A 19,275-nucleotide genomic window follows, 5' to 3' on the forward strand; every position below is an offset into this window, starting at 1 on the left:
GATTCAACAGGATATGTAGAATATCCTACAGGGGGCACCAGGAAGATATATAATTAGCATATTTAGATTAGGAACTTCCTGATGTTTTCAAATCATCTCCTCTTGTGTCCAAATCGGTTCAACTGGAGACTTCCTGCTCCTTTGAGCACATCCTCCCCCCGATTCCCTCCTCGACAGTCAGTTAGACAGTTTAGACCAGGGGTCCTCAAACTACGGCCCGCGGGCCAAATCCGGCCCCCGGACGATTTTTATCTGGCCCGCCGGGTGTTTTTCCCTCCAGCCGCCTGTCAGCAGCCGACTCCCTGCGGTGCGCATGTGTGAAATTTGAGCTGCAATCTCTGAGTCCCGCCTTTTCTCCGTCTCTTCATTCTTCCTCTGTCTCTGGCGTGATTGGAGGGATAACGAGTGTGCCTGTGGAAAGCCAGCGGCTGCCTGATCGAGGTTAAAAACAAGCTAGGATTTTTTTTTTACGTTAGGAGAGCCTTTTTTCTTAAGTTGGTTAGTTGGCTTGAGCTAAGAGTAGCAACAGGAAAATGAGGTTTACAACGCAGCGCAGGGTCTGCAGCACACAGCGGCTGCCTTAGAAAAACTGCTCTTGCAAGGATTTTAATCTTTACCCCCCCCCCTACCTTCCTGTCGGATCTCTTTTGCCAAGCTCTTTTTGCTGCCTTCCTCCGAAGAGAGACCCACCCCCCCCACCACGTTAGAACAATTAGGATTTTTTTTTAACATAAGGAGAGCCTTTTTTTGAAGTTGGTTAGTTGGTTGGGGTGGTTTCTAGGTGGGTGGCATAACAATGATAATGCAAATTGTCAGTGCTCAGAGGAAATGCAAATGGTCAGTGCTCAGTGTTATTGCATGGGAACTTAATCCAGCTCTGCAGACAGCGAAGGAGTAGGAAACCCAATTTAATTGACAGTAGAAGAAGAAGAAGAGTTGGCTCTTATATGCCGCTTTTCTTTACCTGAAGGAATCTGAAGCGGCTTTCAATCCCCTTCCCTTCCCCACAACAGACACCCTGTGAGGGAGGTGAGGCTGAGAGAGCCCTGAGATTACTGAAGAAGAAGAGTTGGTTCTTCTATGCTGCTTTTCTCTACCCAAAGGAGTCTCAAAGTGGCTTACAGTCACCTTCCCTTTCCTCTCCCCACAACAGACACCCTGTGAGGGAGGGGATGATGAGAGAGCCCTGATATTACTGAAGGAGAAGAAGAGCGGGTTCTTATATGCCGCTTTTCTCTACCCGAAGGAGACTCAAAGTGGCTTACGGCCGCCTTCCCTTTCCTCTCCCCACAACAGACACCCTGTGAGGGAGGGGAGGATGAGAGAGCCCTGAGATTACTGAAGGAGAAGAAGAGTTGGTTCTTATATGCCGCTTTTCTCTACCCGAAGGAGACTCAAAGTGGCTTACGGCCGCCTTCCCTTTCTTCTCCCCACAACAGACACCCTGTGAGGTGGGTGAGACTGAGAGAGCCCTGAGATTCATGCTCGGTCAGATCAGCCTTTATCAGTGCTGTGGTGAGCCCAAGGTGGCTGGCTGCATGTGGGGAGTGCAGAATTGAACCTGGCATGCCAGATTAGAAGTCCACACTCCTAACCACTACACCAAACTGCATTTATATTCTGATTGCTATTCAGTTGTGTATGATGTTGTATGCTGTGTGCTGTGTAAGCCCTAGTTCACACTGTTGTGATCTCTGAGCAGTGCGAGTTCAGCCATGTGCTTGTATGGCTGAACTCACATTAAATTTGGAAGAAAAAAGGCATATGTGCCTTCTTTTTTCCTGCAGTGGAATCTGATTGCATGGGTCTTAATCTCACCTATGCAATCAGATTCCTATGCGAGTTCACAAATCGCAGTGCAGTTTGCACAGGGTAGTGTGAACTGGAATGGTGGTGGAGGGACCGACTCTGTAATTGTGCTGGTTCCCACACCACACCAGTTTGAGCCTGAAATAAAAGTGGAGTTCCACCAATATGGGCACTGGTGAGGCTTCTTCATTTTATCTTCAAAATAAGATATGTGCAGTATACATAGGAAATTGTTCAGTTTTTTTTAAAAAAAAACGATAGTCCGGCCCTCCAATGGTCTGAGGGACCGTGAACTGGCCCCCTGTTTTAAAAGTTTGAGGACCCCTGGTTTAGACTATCTCTCTCCTCTCTCCTTTACAAAGTTCTCAATAAAACTATTACTTCTGTAAGCAGCTGGTGCTCAGCCCTCCTTTCATATTTAAACTCTGCAAAAAACAACAACAACAACAACCTCTTTCTCGTCCCCCTGGTTGCCACCTGGGCATTGTGGCAATATTTCCCCAAACATTGCAGCAAACCAAAGATTCCAGGAAAGATCAGAAGTTGTATAAAAGCACCATGATTCAGTAGGGAAGCAACAACTCCTCGGAGGTCCCCCTTCACAGCGCCAGCCAGGCACGACCCTGCTTAGCTTTCCAGATCTGACGTGATCACGCTTGCCTGGGCTACCCAGGTCAGGTTCTCTCCCACTGCCTACTTGTGAGTATTTTGTCACCTGTGCTTCGTACGCTGCCCAGCCCCGTAGGAGACAGGCACATGGTGTGCAGCCAGCACGGACAACTGTGATGGAACGTTTGAGAGCGAGTGAGCAGAGAAAGGTGGGGGCAGAGCCTAGCAGTGGGCATAGGGGGGGAGGCTAACTCTCCCCAGCGCCCCACCAAAACCTGGAACCAGCCCTGAGCCAGATCGATAGTCTGACAGTATAAGGCCACCGCGCAAACTTCTTACATAACAAGCCTTTGGATTCCTTTCCACATCCTTAATTGAACTCTCTTTGACATCTGCAAAACTTCATGGAACGCTCGTGCTCTCTGCCGTCTCTACGGCAAACACATTAAGTCTTTCCTTGCAGGACGCATCTTGCCACACGCATACCCAACCCCCCAAATTAGTCTGGCTGATCTCCCCTTGGAGCCCAGCCCAAGGAAAGGGAGAGCACAGGGGTCATGACATCTGTTGTCTTGCTTGCCCGGTGACAGCTCAGAGGAGGCCCCGGAGAGATCAAGGTCAGGGTCAGTCGCAGAATGGAATTACTCCTTGCTGACTCCGTTTCTCCGCTTTCACACAGTCCCAAACTAACCCCCCCTTCTGGATCAAGGTATATCTGCATTTGATTACCAGATAACTGAAATTGGGTCAAGGTGGTGCTTAGAGGATTTCACTCAAAAGGGAGGGGGGAGATACACCAACACACGTCTAACTATGCTTTTCATAAGGACACGCATGGAGCATGGACCGGTATCCAACAGTGACTGAAATTAAAGGGGTACACCATTCAAGTGTGAACACAGCCAGAAGTTCCCGGGTCACGGTCAACCGCAAACGACAAATTCAACTAGGAAGCCGTAATAAAATTCAAAACAAGTTTGCCTTTTATCGAAGAACTGTGCCTAAGTTTCGATTGTAAGATCTTCGTCCGTGCAAAAAGTATTCACTAAAGCCAAATCTTTGGCATTCTGTGCAATCAGCGCCTTAATTGAAATATTCTTAGCAATTCAAGATCATCAATGTCCTAACCTAAAACACAGGTTGTTTTGCAATTAACTGATCGCAAAAGAACCTGTGTTCAGGGACCATGAAGCTCTGGAATCGCTAAGAATATTTAAATTAAGGCACTGACTGCGCAAAATGTCAATGTACAAACAAGCCTTCCCAACCAGGGGTCCACAGACCCCTTGGTGTCCACAGGAGCTCCTGAGGGGGTCCACAGCCTTTCCCCTCCTGCCTTAATGGATTCGGCCACAAGCCAGAGAACTGGCTACTTCTACTGCTTCCCCTCCTAAGAATGAGTGATTTGTGGTTACTCCCAACTTATATCACCTCCTATCTCTCCCTCCTTCACTCCTCCTCAAGCTTGCCTGTCAACATGGGTGGTGATGTCACTTCCAGGGGCATGGCAGAGAGGCGTGGCCAGCTGACATCACTTCCTGAAAAAAGAATCTGTCCAATGGCTTCATCAAAATTTAAGAGTCTCTGTTATCTCTTTATTATTCTAATTTCCACCTGGACTCCGCCAAAACGGTCTCTCGATTATACTCCATTTTCAATCGTTTTGTCAGTGGCAAAAATGAGTCCTCCACAAAGTGGTATTAATCAATTCAATATATTCACTCAATGTGCTCTGTCAAATTGTTAATCTACTTGAAATATAATTAGGCGAAAAACGCTCCCATGGTGGAGAGTCAAGGCTGTAAGCTTCTGGGGCTCCTTAAAGCCTGAAAAATTATTTCAGGGGCTCCTCCACGGTCAAAAGATTGAAAAAGGCTGGCTTGGAAAGATCTTTAGTGCACATTTTTGCACAGATTGAGAGGTATGCGCAGTTCTTCATTAAAAGGCAAGAGTCTTCCAGCAACTTGTTTTGAATTTTACTACAGCTTTCTAGGTGAATGTATAGTTTGTGGTTGGCCATTGCATGAGAACTCCTGGTTGTATCCAATACTGATTAGCGATTGTATTTTTGTCCCAAGGAAGCTACAGGTATCGGACGACGGCACCAGTGCTCAGGGGAAGTATGAACCGGGAATCCCTGCCCCTTGGGTGGACAGTTGAGGAACACACTAGAACAGCAGTCCCCAACCCCTGGGGAATTAAACTTTGTTGATCTTAAAGGTATCACTGGACTCAGACTTGGTTCTGTTGTTCCAAGCCAGGGGTAGTCAAACTGCGGCCCTCCAGATGTCCATGGACTACAATTCCCATGAGCCCCTGCCAGCGTTTGCTGGCAGGGGCTCATGGGAACTGTAGTCCATGGACATCTGGAGGGCCGCAGTTTGCCTATCCCTGCTCTACGCGAACACAGTGACCCACCTGATGTTTTCACTGCTCTTTTGATTCAAGTGGTTTTAAGCCATTTCTCGTTTTTGAAGAAATATTTCAACTGGACCCTTCAAGAGGTCCTCCCCACCTACCACCTGTTCTTTTGGACAGGAGATGCCGGGGATTGAACCTGAGATTTCCTGCATGCCAAGCAGATGCTCTACCACTGAGCCACGGATCCCTTGCCGTCACTCTTTAGTAATCCTTCTCTCATCCAAAGAAAACTAAATCCCATAACAAGGGACCTGGAACATTTTGCTGTTTGGGACAAGGGGAGGGAATGCCTAATAGGGCACAGCAACGGCCCACTCATCATTGGAAAGCCACCAGCTAACTGGAAGGCACGCTGACCCTTCTTCTGACAGAGAATTATTTTTAGCAACGTTGACCCTGCAGAAGGGGAAGACCTCGAAGGCAAACATGATCTCTCAGCTGCCATCACGGTCCAAAGCCCAGCATTCATTTCAAGGGTCTGTGCAACAGAAGCTGCGTTTCAAGCACATGTGCCTTGTTTACCGACCTCATGCAGATTTGGTCTGTGCGCCACGTGCAGAAAGAGAGCAACGGTTGCCCTCCAGTAGGCAGCCCGACGTCAGGAATCCCAGTCGAGGTGGAAACAGAAAGGCCTGGCGTAACCCCAGAGAGCCAGCGAGGTGTCCTGGTTAAGAGCTGTGGCCTGTAATCTGGCAAGCCACGTTTGATTCCCCACTCCTCCTCCCCATGCAGCCAGCTGGGTGGCCTTGGGCTAGTCACAGTCCTGCTAGAGCTGTTCTCCCATAGCAGTTCTCTCACAGCTCTCTCAGTCCCACCGACCTCACAGGGTGTCTGTTGTGGGGAGAGGAAGGGAAGGCGATTGTAAGCTGCTTTGAGTAATTACTCTCGTGCGTAATGGAATGCAAGGTATAAAAACTGACTCTTCTCCTCTTTTTCTTCCAGGATTCCTGCAATTCACTATCTCTGCCTCTGTAACACTATCTCTGTAACACCCATTTGGAGGAAGGGAAGGGACCATGATTCTGTGGTAGAGCATCTGCTCAGCCTGCAGAAGGTCCTAGGTGCAATCCCCGGGCGCCCCAGTTAAAAGGATGAGGTTTCAGGTGACCTGAGAGACCTCTACCTGAGACCCTGGAGAGCAGCTGCCTGTCAGAGTAGACAAGACTGGCTTTGATGGACCGATGGTTGGAATCTTTATAAGGCAGCTTCCTGTGTCACGGGTCAAGACGGGTGTTTAGCACGTCAGATGCAAAAACAGTGCATTTCTGGACGATGCGGGCTAGCTAGCCCCGTCTCGTCCAATCTCCAAAGCTAGGTGGCATTTGCTCTGATCCGTTCTTGGATGGGAGCCACCTCCTGCATAGGCAGGCACTGGCCAGCCGCTTCCCTTCCTCTCCTGCCTTGAAAACGCCATGAGGCAGGGGCGGCCAAACTGTGGTTCTCCAGATGGCCACAGAGTACAATTCCCATGAGCCTCTAGCAAGGGGCTCATGGGAATTGTAGTCCATGGCCGTCTGGAGAACCACAGTTCGGCCACCCCTGTATAGGGGACTGTCCCGCAACCTTAACCACCTGGAAATCAGCCCCCCTACCTTGTACCTTGTTGGAGTGTTGTTTTTTTGAAAGACGGCTTTGAGAAGCTTGTTTTCCGCATGGTTTTATCAACTGCTTTAAAAAGGACTACTCCTCAGGCTATGAATTAAGTGCTGGCACTCGAAAGCTCACGCCCTGAATAAATCTTTGTTGGTCTTAAAGGTGCTACTGGACTCTGATTTTATTGTGCTACTTCAGACCCACACGGCGACCCATTTGAATCTACCCTTTAAAAAGGACGGCACTTCTTGAAAACAGCAGGAAAGTCAAGTCTAGAAATGTCTAAGAACGACAACTGGAAAAAATACCTTGGAGAGCATTATTGGTTTATTTTATTTACCAATCCACCCCCACAAAAAAACACAACCTCCCCCAAACTAGTCAGAAGAAAATGTCCCCCTCTATCAGGCCTGCCGTTTAGCTGAGAAACGCTGATATACATTACAGGATATCTGGCGGGTTCTTTTCACAGCCAAATATACTAGCTTATGGGGAACGATCAGACCATGAGCGCCTGCCTGCCATTTTCAGCAGTTTTAAATCACAGTTCAAGGGCTTGCCATCTTTTCTCTCCTCCCCTCGCCGCCTATAAGGGGGGGAAAAATCCACAGTGGAAAGAGCATTATGTAATCTCGCCAGCAGCAGAAATGAGTGAAAACACCGGGGTGGAAAGTTGCATATGAATATGGACAGCCTGTGAAGGGATTCAAGATCTTAATTCCTGGAGTTTAAAACAAAAATGGATTCCGCAGCACAAAACGCAGCTGCAAAGCTTAAGGCGTGTGCAGAGCGGATGTATAGATTGCGTCATTTTGCCCATAAGTATGCATGGAGACAAAAGCAGCTGCCTTATACAGAGCCAGGACATTATGGCCAGTTTTGTCTACTCAGACGGCAGCTGCTCTTATCTCAGGTCTCAGGTAGAGGTCTTATCACATCACCTACTACCTGATCCTTTTAACTGGATATGTCAGGAATTGAACCTGGGACCTTCTGCATGCCAAACCGATTCTCTTCCACTGTGCCACGGCCCTTCCCCATAAACACAAGAACATAAATCTGCCTTACACTGTTGATCTCTCAAGATCTGTATTGTCTACTCAGACTGGCAGCAGCTCTCCAAGGTATTTCGCATCACCTCCAACCTGGCCCTTTATAACTGGAGGTGCCGAGGATTGAACCTGGGATTTTCTGGAGCCACACACAGCCCCTTGATCAATGAAAATGTCTCCTGCGAAATTAGACTCTCGGTCCATCAAGGTCAGGATTGTCTCCTTAGACTGGGAGTGACTGAGAAGTTTCTCAGGCCTCTCATGTCACCTGCCACCTGAACCTTTCAACTGGAGATGCTAGGGATTGAACCCCCGACCTTCCGCGTGCAAAGCAGATGCTCAACCACTGAGCCATGGCCCCTCCCCTCAGTGGTGGTAGTTCATTACTAGGGAAGCCTGGATTTTAATCCCTGCCCAGATAGGAAGCCCCCTCAGTGGTTTTGGGCCTACCTCGCTTGAGCATTGTATACCCTTCTGAGCTCCATGAAAGAAGAGGAACCTTATGAAGGAGAACCAAAGCTACTAGTAGGGATGTGAACCTCCAGGTTGGGCCTGGAGTTCACCCTAAATTCAAGCTGATCTCCAGACGACAGAGATGAGTTCCCCTGGAGAAAATGGTAGCTTCAGAGGACAAGCTCTACAGCAGGGGTAGTCAACCTGTGGTCCTCCAGATGTCCATGGACTACAATTCCCATGAGCCCCTGTCAGCAAACACTGGCAGGGTCTCATGGGAATTGTAGTCCATGGACATCTGGAGGACCACAGGTTGACTACCCCTGCTCTACAGTATATCTTAGATCAGGAGTGGCCAAAGTGTGGCTCTCCAGATGCCCATGGACTACAATTCCCATGGACCCCTGCCAGCAGAGGCAGGGGTTCATAGGAATTGTAGTCCATGGACATCTGGGGAGCCACAGTTTGGCCACCCCAGCTATAGATTTGAGGACACATCCTTCTCTGAATTCCCTCTTCTAGAAGCACTGCTCCCAAATCTCCAGGAAATCACAGCCGAAGTTGGCAACCCTACCCCTAGAGCTTGAGGCTTGAAACTATGGGTCCATTTTTAACACAACAGGGCTATTTTTCTGAACCTCGTCTTCATCCTCCGTTCCAATTAGCTGGCTCCGGAGACGTTTGGTTTCATAATCGCCTAAATTACAGCTATTTAAAGAGAAGCAATTAAGTGCGTGGCCTTGCACTGGGACCGTCGGTCGCTGGAGACGGCTGTCATCCAGGCAGGCCCCCTTTCTGGGCATCCAGAAGACTCTGTTTCCGTTCCAATGCAGAAATCAGCAAGGATTGGAAAGGATTGTATATAGAAGGCGTAGAGCAGGGGTAGTCAAACTGCGGCCCTCCAGATGTCCATGGACTACAATTCCCAGAAGCCCCTGCCAGCGAATGCCAGCGAATGCTCCATGGACATCTGGAGGGCCACAGTTTGACTACCCCTGGCGTAGAAGAACGTGAAACCCTCCTGTTTTCTGAAGGCCTCAGGTTTCACCGGGGATTCTGGCTTTAATTTAAGCTTCTTCCTGGTGGCAAAGGGAAGCGGCGAAAGCTTGAAAGGACTCCGAGGGACGTGCAGAGGGCTGCTTCCAACGAGAGAGAGGCCTCACGTATTGCGACACCAAGAGCACATCCATGCATCAAATTGTATGCAACGTGGCATGTGGGGAGGGCAGTTGGTATGGTCACATCACTGCAAGCGGCTTCGGCGTCTATCACATGGCGCAAAAGGTGGCAACAAGGGAAACCTCAGGCTCTATCTGCTCACCACTTCCTGGGAGGGGGGGGAAGCATGTGCATTATGCACAGGAAAAAAGGAAATTGAAACTTTTACGAATCAGCTGAATCGATTCGGCCGAATCAGAAAAAGTAAAGTGTCATTCGTGCGATTCAGATTCGGCTCAAATCGGTTCGGGCCGAATCTGAAACGGTACTCTTTTTTTGTGTGTGTGCCTACCTACTAGGGGGGTTGTGCACATTGGGCACTTGGCATCAGTGCAGCTTTGCCATGCCAAACTGAGCTCAGTATTGTCTTCTTGGACTGGCACCTGTTCTCCAGGGCATTCCTGGAAGCAAAAGTGAGCAATCCCTGCTCCAAGGGACTGGGACTTTCTGCGTGCAAATCCAGTCGTCCACTGTGAACTCCTCTCTCATTCAAGCCCACATATTACCCTATATACTTGTGTATAAGCCTAGTTTTTCAGCACCTTTTTTCACACTGAAAAAACCCTCCTCGGCTTATATACAGGTATATACGGTAATTGAAATAAAAGCCTTCTCCAGCCAATTGTTGCATTGCCTTTGGAAAATGTGTCCTGCAAGCTGAGCTTGCTCTGGCAGCTTGTAGGACATCAACGGTTTGACTGAGGGACTCTGGTTGGCAACTCTAAGGGGAATACCACTTTTCTATGCCTGTTGAAATCAGCAGGTTTAGACAGGTACAACTTGACTCATTCATTCATTCATTCATTCATTCGTTCATCCGTCCGTCCGTCCATCCGTCCTTCCGTCCTTCCGTCCTTCCGTCCATTCATTCATTCATTCATTCGTTCGTTCATTCATTCATTCATTCATTCATTCATTCATTCATTCATTCATTCAGTTAATAGACTGACGCTCCCAGCAAGCTGGCTCACGGCAGTTCACAAATAATATAGAACATATTAGGATTCCACTGAGATAGATTCAGGTGTTGGTCTGAAGCAGAAGAAAATCTGAGTCCAGCGGCACCTTTAAGTCCGACAAAGTTTTGTTCTAGCTGAGCTTTCATCTGCATGCACACTTCCTCAGACAATGAAATAGGAAATCACAGTGCAATGCAGATACAACTGCTAATTTACTCTGTCCTTCATTGTCTGAGGAACTGCGCATGCGCACGAAAGCTCACACCTAGAATAAAACTTTGTCGGTCTTAAAGGTTCCCCTTGGACTCAAATTTCAAATTCCACTGGTCAGGTTTCCGCGAACCTGTGACTTACAGGCGGCAGATAAACTGGGCAGTTTACAAAGAAAGCCCAAAGCGGTAGACCCCCCCCCCAGCCCCCGATCTGGATATCTCCAGCCCTGCAAACATACATGAACCAACATTCCCAATGCTCTAAGCCTGTGGTTCTCAACCTGGGGTTCGGGACTCCTTTGGGGGTCGAATGACCCTTTCACAGGCATCACAGCAGGGCAAGCAGCTTGGGCAGGGGACCACCATCCACACAACAGCCTTGTGGGGTAGAGAGAGAGAGCGCGCGCGTTCGTCTGTCTGGAGCAGCGGAAAAGAGCGAAATCGGCCTGGTGGGACAAGAGGCAGAACTGAACTAAGAAAACCACGGGAAAAAACCAGTTTATATACAATCGTGAACAACGGATCTTCACGCCCTTGGTCAGTTTTGGTTTAATTTCTGTGAAAGAACCCTTGCATCATTTTATGTTTGGGGGTCACCACAACATGAGGAACTGTATTAAAGGGTCGCGGCATTAGGAAGGTTGGGAACCACTGATCTAAGCTGACAGTCAGCAAACTTTTCATAGAATCATAGAATCAAAGAGTTGGAAGGGGCCATAGAGGCCATCTAGTCCAACCCCCTGCTCAACGCAGGATCAGCCCTAAGCATCCTAAAGATTTCGAATTAAAGGTCCTGACAGTGCCCAAATTTGGAGCAAGACCCCAACCGTGTTCCAACCAAAGACTTCATTTGCATACCTAAAACTGTACAAAACCATACAATGTTTACTCCTGGATGTAAGCTTTTGCGTGCATGCACACTTCTTCTGTCTGAAAAAGAGCACATGCACATGAAAGCTTCTCCCCAGAACTAAACTTCGGTGTCTCAAAGGTGCTCCAGGGCTCAAACTTTGTTCAGTTGCTCCAGACCAACCCAGCTATGCGCCTGACAACATAGTTTCACATTACTGGTAGTAGACATGCTCATTAATAATCCATAAAGTCTCCATGCCCTGAACACTGGTTGTGGCCAGTCCTTCATCAGCCCACACACAAGATCTCACAGCAGGTAATAAATAGACTCAGACGCACCCTGCGTAATCGTTTTAATGAGCCGGCCTAACTCTCTACGTGGTTTGGGCTCAAATTCCTGGCAACCGTTCCCATCTGTCGTAAAGCGTTTGCTGGCAGGAGCTCATGGGAATTGTAGTCCATGGACATCTGGAAGGCCGCAGTTTGACTACCCCTGCCCTAGAACCCCATAAAGATCTCTGCAAGCATGCAAAAAAGTTCCCTTTCTAAGCAGTGACGGTCTGCAAAAGAACAAAACGCTTCAAGACTTGTAACTCCATAGGAGAGACCGACAAGATATTTGGGGGATCAGCTTTCGAGATCATACCCCCCCACCCCAAAAAAAGTCTTGTTAGTTTCTAAGGCGCTCTTCGACTCAAATCTGCTTCTGCACCACCAGAACTTTGTTGGGTATAAACATTACTTTGCCGAGCGTAAATCAGTCGTCCCTCGGATAACCTTAGGAGGAAGGTTAACCTTGGGGGATACGTGGCAATCGCGAATATCTATTTCCGTCTGTGGCGGGTAAACTTGGCACGGCTCTGGTGAAAGTCAGGGCTGAAGCGTGAAATCGTGTAACTCGGTAACTGCGCTAACCTTTAAGCTGCCACCAGATCTTTCCCTGTAAAAAGAAGTTGATCCTATCCCAGTTCCCATGCACAATTACAGTCCGTTTAATAATATAGCGTCTCTGATTAAAAATGATAAACCACCGCCATAATAACAACAATCTTGTGGCGTTGGAGGAGGGTTTTGCAGATACAGTGGTCTGCCAAAAAGACAAACACGTGAGTTGTGAATTAAACCAAAGGCCAAACTCTCCCTAGAAGCGGAAAGAACTAAACTGAGGCTATCATACTTGGGTTGTGATAAAACTCACTGGAAACGACAATAATGCTAGGAAAAGTTGGAGGCACCAGGAAAGAGGAATGCCAACATGAGACTGATTGGCTCATTCAGTCAGCAACTGTTATTGACAGGATGTTTTGGAGGTCATTCATACGTAGGGTCGACATAAGGAAGCAACTTGAGGGCACTGGATGCCCACACCATGTAACTGCTTTAGACCAGTAACGGTGTCTGGCTGAAATGCCAACAGGGGCATCTCTTCAACGAGGAAAAGGGGCAAGAATAGTCATACTGTATAGTGACTGTCTCCCCCCCCCCAAGGTTAAAAGCTTGAAATTCTTTTTCAGGATAGAATATCAGAGCCCCTCTCAAGATGATCGACACGAAGCCAGAGAGCATCTTGCTCGGAGGCTTAGTAAGAGCAGCAGGCCAGGCAGAATGGGATGGCTGTTGCTTCTCATTGCCGTCTCCTGCCATTACACATTAATCTCTGAAGTTTACTTTTGAAACAGAATTTAACCCATTTTCACAAGATTCTCTGGCCCATGCCACCAGAAGAAGAAGAAGAAGAAGAAGAAGAAGAAGAAGAAGAAGAAGAAGAAGAAGAAGAGTTTGTTCTTATATGCTGCTTTTCTCTACCCATAGGATTCTCAAAGCGGCTTCCATTTGCCTTCCCTTTCCTCTCCCCACAACAGACACCCTGTGAGGGAGATGAGGCTGAGAGAGCCCTGATATTACTGAAGAAGAAGAAGAGTTGGTTCTTATACGCCACTTTTCTCTAACCAAAGGAGTCTCAAAGCGGCTTCCAATCGCCTTCCCTTTCCTCTCCCCACAACAGATACCCTGTGGGGTGGGTGAGGCTGAGAGAGCCCTGATATCACTGCTTGGTCAGAACAGTTTTATCAGTGCTGTGACTAGCCCAAGGTCACCCGGCTAGCTGCATGTGGGGGAGCGCAGAATCGAACCCGGCTCGCCAGATTAGAAGTCCGCACTACTAACCACTACACCAAACTGGCCAGCTGGCAGGGGCTCATGGGATTTGTAGTCCATGAATAGCTGGAGAGCCACCGTTTGGCCACCCCCGAACTAGGGCATTCATGTAGGTGCTAAAAGAATTCAGCCTGATCCAAAAGAACTAGCCGATGCACTAATGAGCAATTCTCCACTGCGCTGCTGCCGGTTTCCTCTATTCCTTTTTCTTTCCCCCAAAGAGACTGGCAGGATGGGGCACCGTTGACTTCCCTCCCTCAGTCCTCACGACCCCCAGAGGCAGGTGAGGCTAAGAAGCCTGGCAGGTGAGGTTGAGAAAGCCTGGCTTACCCCCAAGACTCTTGTCGGTCTGTTAAGGTGCAACGGGGTTTGAATCCAACATATTCACTGGGACAGCCGAGGGGAAATAGGGAAATAGCCCCGATTGTGGATGAATCAAGGTGGAGAGCTTCCCAACACAGTTGTGAAGGGACCGGGGGGGGGGGGATTAGAAGAAGAGAAGAAGAAGAGTTGGTTCTTATATGCCGCTTTTCCCTACCCAAAGGAGGCTCAAAGCGGCTTACAGTCACCTTCCCATTCCTCTTCCCACAACAGACACCCGGTGAGGTGGGTGAGGCTGAGAGAGCCCTGATATCACTGCTCGGTCAGAACAGTTTTATCAGTGCCGTGGTGAGCCCAAGGTCACCCAGCTGGTTGCATGTGGGGGAGCGCAGATTCGAACCCGGCATGCCAGATTAGAAGTCTGCACTCCTAACCACTACACCAAACTGGCTCTCAGTGGTAATGGGCAATCTCCAAACATGGAACGGAGCGATGGATTTTGAGATTCCTCATGTGTCGGCCAAGCTAAATGAGCCATTTCTGCAGACCCATGGACACACAACAGCATCACTTACACATATATACCTGATGTGGCACATCGTCTAAGACAGGGGTAGTCAAACTGCGGCCCTCCTGATGTCCATGGACTACAATTCCCAGGAGCCCCTGCCAGCTGGCCAGTTTGGTGTAGTGGTTAGTAGTGCGGACTTCTAATCTGGCGAGCTGGGTTCGATTCTGCACTCCCCTGGTCTAAGAAATTGTCATTTGGTACAAGATGGGATCCAAAAACACTAACTGCTAGAAACATCTCAACATGTATTTCTACACCCCTCTCTCTCTCTCTCTCTCTCTCTCTCTCTCTCTCTCTCTCTCTCTCTCTCTCTCCCTCCCTCAAAAGGGCAGTCTTTCCCCCATCTAAAACCAAAATTAAACTGCTCTCCCATGCTAGCTAGGAATAGGGATGCCAGCCTCCAGGTGGGACCTGGAGATCCTCCGGAATTACAGCTCACTTCCGGACAACAGAGACCAGCCCACTGGGGGAAATGGTCACTTTGGAGGGGCTCTGTAGCATTGTGCCCCATAGAGGTCCTCCTGTCCCCTTTGGGCTCCATCTCCAAATTTCCTGGAGTTTCCTGGTGGCCGGGGGATGGGACAGGACGTGGCAACCCCGGCCCAGGAAGCTGAAATGCAGTGTGTTTCCCCCCTCTTTAGGTTCAAGCCATCCTGGCTGCTGCCAAATCCTTGGACTCCTAACTATCAAGGTGTTAAGTCTTCCTCAGAAAAGAGGGCAATAGAACCTAATCAACCATGGGGCAAAATGCCAGACCTGACCCCAAAACACGTTCCATTATCTCATCTCTCAGCAGTACCAGGAATGACTTCTAAAAGGTAAAGGTAAAGGTATCCCCTGTGCAAGCACCGGGTCATGTCTGACCCTTGGGGTGACGCCCTCCAGCGTTTTCATGGCAGACTCAATACGGGGTGGTTTGCCAGTGCCTTCCCCAGTCATTACCGTTTACCCCCCAGCAAGCTGGGTACTCATTTTACCGACCTCGGAAGGATGGAAGGCTGAGTCAACCTTGAGCCGGCTGCTGGGATTGAACTCCCAGCCTCATGGGCAGAGCTTCAGACAGCATGTCGCTGCCTTACCACTCTGTGCCATAAGAGGCTCTTAGGAATTACTTCTACGTGTTAGCAAATGCCCCACCCCCACCCCAATATCTCCCTATAGCCCGTTCTTCCCTTTCAATCCGCATACAGGTCCCTGGCCCTAAGGAAGCACACCTGGCCTCATCCACGGCCAGGGCCTTTTGGATCCTGGCCCCAACTGGGTGGAATGTGTGGAATGAGCTCCCGGGAGAGCTGAGGGCCTTGATGGAGCTCTTGCAGTTCCACAGGGCCTGCAAGATGCAGCTCTTCCACCAGGTCTTCAGTTGAGGTCAGTGCTAAGAGCAACATGGCCCCTCCCCAAGCTAGGTATGACATCTACCACTTTTAGGGAGGTCAGCATGGGGGATTAGGGAATTTGGACACCAGTCTCAAAGTGGCTGACAATCTCTTTCCCTTCCTCTCCCCACAACAGATACCCTATGAGGTAAGTGGGGCTGAGAGAGCTCTGACAGGCCCGCTCTGTGAGAACAGCTCTATCAGAGCTCTGACTAGCCCAAGGTCATCCAGCTGGCTGCATGTGGAGGAGTGGGGAATCAAACCCAGCTGACCAGATTAGGAGCTGCCGCTCTTAACCATGACACCACACTAGTTGAGAGAGCCGAGCTGCTTTTTCGTTCCTGCTTGTTAGTACCCAAATGGCTCAACAGTATCCTGGGCTTCTCAGCATCCATCGTATCATTCCTATTATTTACTTAATTTATACCCTGCCTTTCTTCCTGAAGAGAACACAGGGTGGTTTATAATATTCCTCTTTTGTCTGTTTTAATCCTCACAACTACCCTGCAAGGGAGGTTAGGCAACAAGAAGAAGAGCTTTTATGCCCTGCTTTTCACTACTCAACGGCACCTTCCCTACGCTTCCCTACAGCAGACACCTTGTGAGGCTGGTGGGGCTGAAAGAGCTCTGAGAGAACTGGGTCCGAGGTCATCCAGCAGGCCGCATGTGGAGGAACAGGGAATCAAACACAGTTCTCCAAACTCGGCTGCTGCTCTTAACTCACCATGCTGGCTCTCTGCATTCAGTCCGGTATGCATCTAAGCAAATCTCCAGGATCTCTTCTTGTGGTCTCTGCTAGTCTCCCTTTGCTCCTGCTCTCCCCCCGCCCCCCCCCCACAAAAAATAGTTTTTATTTCCCATAGTGGCCCCTGAGCAAATCCCTCTGTGACATTTTTGCATCGTGTATGCTTTGCCGCTGGTTGGTCCCACAGCTCTCTTGCATTCTGGCAGCCTGGCCATGGGGCTGCCTCAACTCTGTGCCATTTGCCGCAAGATAAGGTCAATAAATAACAAATCCCAAGCGTGGACAACCTGAGTTCTGTCTACACGGCTGCAGAGTTAAGTTCCACGCCAGACAGCTTGGCTCTCTCCAGGTCAGGTAGGTAGGTAGGTAGGTAGGTAGGTAGGTAGGTAGGTAGGAAGAACTTAAGAAGAGCTCTGCTGTATCAGACTGGGGTCCATCTAGTCCAGCACTCTGTCTTACACAGTGGTCAAGGCCACTCAGTTCCTCTCGAGAGCCAACAACAGGGCATAGAGGCCAAGGCCATCCCCTGGTGCTGCTTTCTGGCTCTGGGATTCAGAGCATTAGTGCCTCTGAACATGGAGGTTCTCTTTAGTCACCATAGCTTGCAGCCACTAATACACCTCTCCTCCATGGATCTACCTAATCCCCTTTTCAAGCTGTCTATGCCTGGGGCCACCACTGCATCCTAAGACAGCAAATCCCGCCTGTTTATCACTGTGTGTGTAAAGTGGTATTTCCTTTTTTCCCTCCTGAACCTACTACCCATCAGCTTCATGAGATGCCCTCAAGTTCTAGAATATGGGGAGCAGGAGAATGTTCTCTGTCAAATCTCTTCACCCCCTGCATAATTGTATAAACCAACATCAGGTTCCCCTTTAGTTGTCTGTTTTCTGATCTGAAAAGTCCCAGACGCCCCAGGCCTTCTACCAACTCCCAAATCATTTGTACTTTTTTCCGGGACAGACAGACAGACAGACAGACAGACAGACAGACAGACAGACAGACAAAGGAAGGAAGGAAGGAAGGAAGGAAGGAAGGAAGGAAGGAAGGAAGGAAGGAAGGAAGGAAGGAAGGAAGGAAGGAAGGAAGGAAGGAAGGAAGGAAGGAAGAAAAAAATTGGATGGATGGATGGATGGATGGATGGATGGATGGATGGATGGATGGATGGATGGATGGATGGATGGATGGATGGATGGGGCAGGGCTGCCTCCGCGGGGCTCACCTCTTCAGGTAGTTCCTGCCGTACAAGATCTGCTGCAGCAGCGTGACGAGCGCAAAAGCGCAGATGAAGATGAAGAGCAAACTTCGGTTGCCCAGCAGGTCCCGGCTGGAAGTGGGATCGGAGTAGCCCATCGCGGCGCTGGAGGCGTCGGGGGCGGCGGCGTCGGGGCTCGAGGCGAGCGGGGGGTCCGCTCAGCGCGGGTCGGGCGCGGGGCCGAGGCGGCGGGGGGAGCGGCGGCCCCGCATGGCGCGCCCCACGGGCCGGCCGTCCGCTGCTGTGCTCCGCTCGGCGATCCGGACGCGCTTGGCAAAGTTGCCGGGCTGGGGGGCCGGGCCGGGCCAGACGCCGCCCCCTCTTGGCTCCCGCCCAAGCCCCTCGGCGGCTCCGGGGCGGGCATGGGACGGCCCAACGCGCTCAGGGATCGGCCCTCCCCGGACGGAGCCGCCCGCCCCGCGCCTTGCAGCCCGCCTCGCCGGGAGGGGGGGTCGCTGGGCTGGCCGGGGGCTGAGTCACCGCCGCCTCCCGGAGGGGAGGGGGCTGCTCCGGTCTGGGCCCCCCCGCCCCCGCCCCCGCCCCCGCCCCCGCCCCCGCCCCGTCCCTCCAGGGAAGCGCCACCAAGGTCATCGCGCGCCTCTTCAAGGACACGCCGCGCGCGCCGCGCGCTCCCTGCGCAGCCTGCAGATGGGCGCGGGGGGGGGGGGGGAGGCCGTTGCGGCTGCAGGGAAGGGCGGCGGGGGGGGGGAGGAGGAGAAATCCTGGGGGCTGCCCCCCCCTTTCCACCACCACCACTGTGATAGCCTTGCGGGAAACGATTCGTTGCAAAGGGACGTTGCATTTGCCCCACGTTGCCCTGGCTGTTTCCTCTCCCAGCCAGATGTGCACAGATACGAGATTCTGTCTCTCTGCAGGCAGCCCAAGCGGGGCTGGCTGCTCATAAAGGACTCCTTCCACCACACACACACACGCCCCATTGATTGCAAAGCCTGGGGGGAGGAGCAGAGGGCAGAAAAGGACTTTTAAGGCAAAAACGAAATGGCTGTGTAAATCAAGACCAGAGGATTGCGTTGATGTATTTATGTCTTGCCTTTCGCTGCTATCCTCCGTTTTCTCACAACAGTCCTGGGAGGTAGGCCAAGCGGAAGGTTTGTGAGGTCTCCAGCAAGCTTCCTTGGTTGATGCAGGGATTTGAACCCAGGTTACCCAGGGCAACTGGGACTCACAGCTATGTGGAACATGGCTGTCTGCCCCTCTGTTGTCTTGCACAACGACCCTGTGAGGGAGTTCAGGCTGAGAGGTTGTGACGGGCCCAAGGTCAGCCCACAAACTTTGATGAAAGAAACGGAGATTCGAACCCCAGCTAGCTGGGGTGTTAGTCCGCAGGTGGGACTCAAAGCAGCATGCAAAATTACTCTCCTCTCCACCATTTTTTCACAGCAACAACCGTGTGAGGTAGGCCAGACTAAGGGTTTGTGATGAGCCCAAGGTTACCCATCAGGCTTCCGGGGTAGACGTGGGGATTCGAACCTGAGTCACACAGCGCCCCGGTTAGGGTTACCAGGTCTTCTGGTGCAGGCTATGGTCCCCTGCTTTCCAGATGCACTTGCCCCCCCCAACTCCCCCAAACCCAGAAAAACATGCTATGTCAACACCCCCTGGAAGCAACACCAGGATCCTCAAGTGAGGACACTCTGGTTTGGGGTCAAAA

At 50.4% G+C, this 19,275-nt stretch overlaps 1 protein-coding gene across 3 annotated transcripts in view; it reads right to left on the minus strand.

The window, feature by feature from the left end:
* The window catches only part of ST8SIA5 (ST8 alpha-N-acetyl-neuraminide alpha-2,8-sialyltransferase 5), a 41,279-nt gene extending 23,129 nt beyond the window's left edge, over positions 1-18,150 (minus strand). For all 3 annotated transcript variants that reach the window (XM_077346722.1, XM_077346721.1, XM_077346720.1), the window contains exon 1: positions 17,571-18,150. In XM_077346722.1, coding sequence (XP_077202837.1) covers positions 17,571-17,701 — 131 coding nt within the window. In that variant the 5' untranslated portion in view covers positions 17,702-18,150. The remainder of the gene's footprint in view (positions 1-17,570) is intronic.
* Between the last annotated feature and the right edge of the window lie 1,125 nt (positions 18,151-19,275).

The sequence above is a fragment of the Paroedura picta genome, chromosome 7, assembly GCF_049243985.1.
Source record: "Paroedura picta isolate Pp20150507F chromosome 7, Ppicta_v3.0, whole genome shotgun sequence".
NCBI classification, from domain to species: Eukaryota; Metazoa; Chordata; class Lepidosauria; order Squamata; family Gekkonidae; genus Paroedura; species Paroedura picta.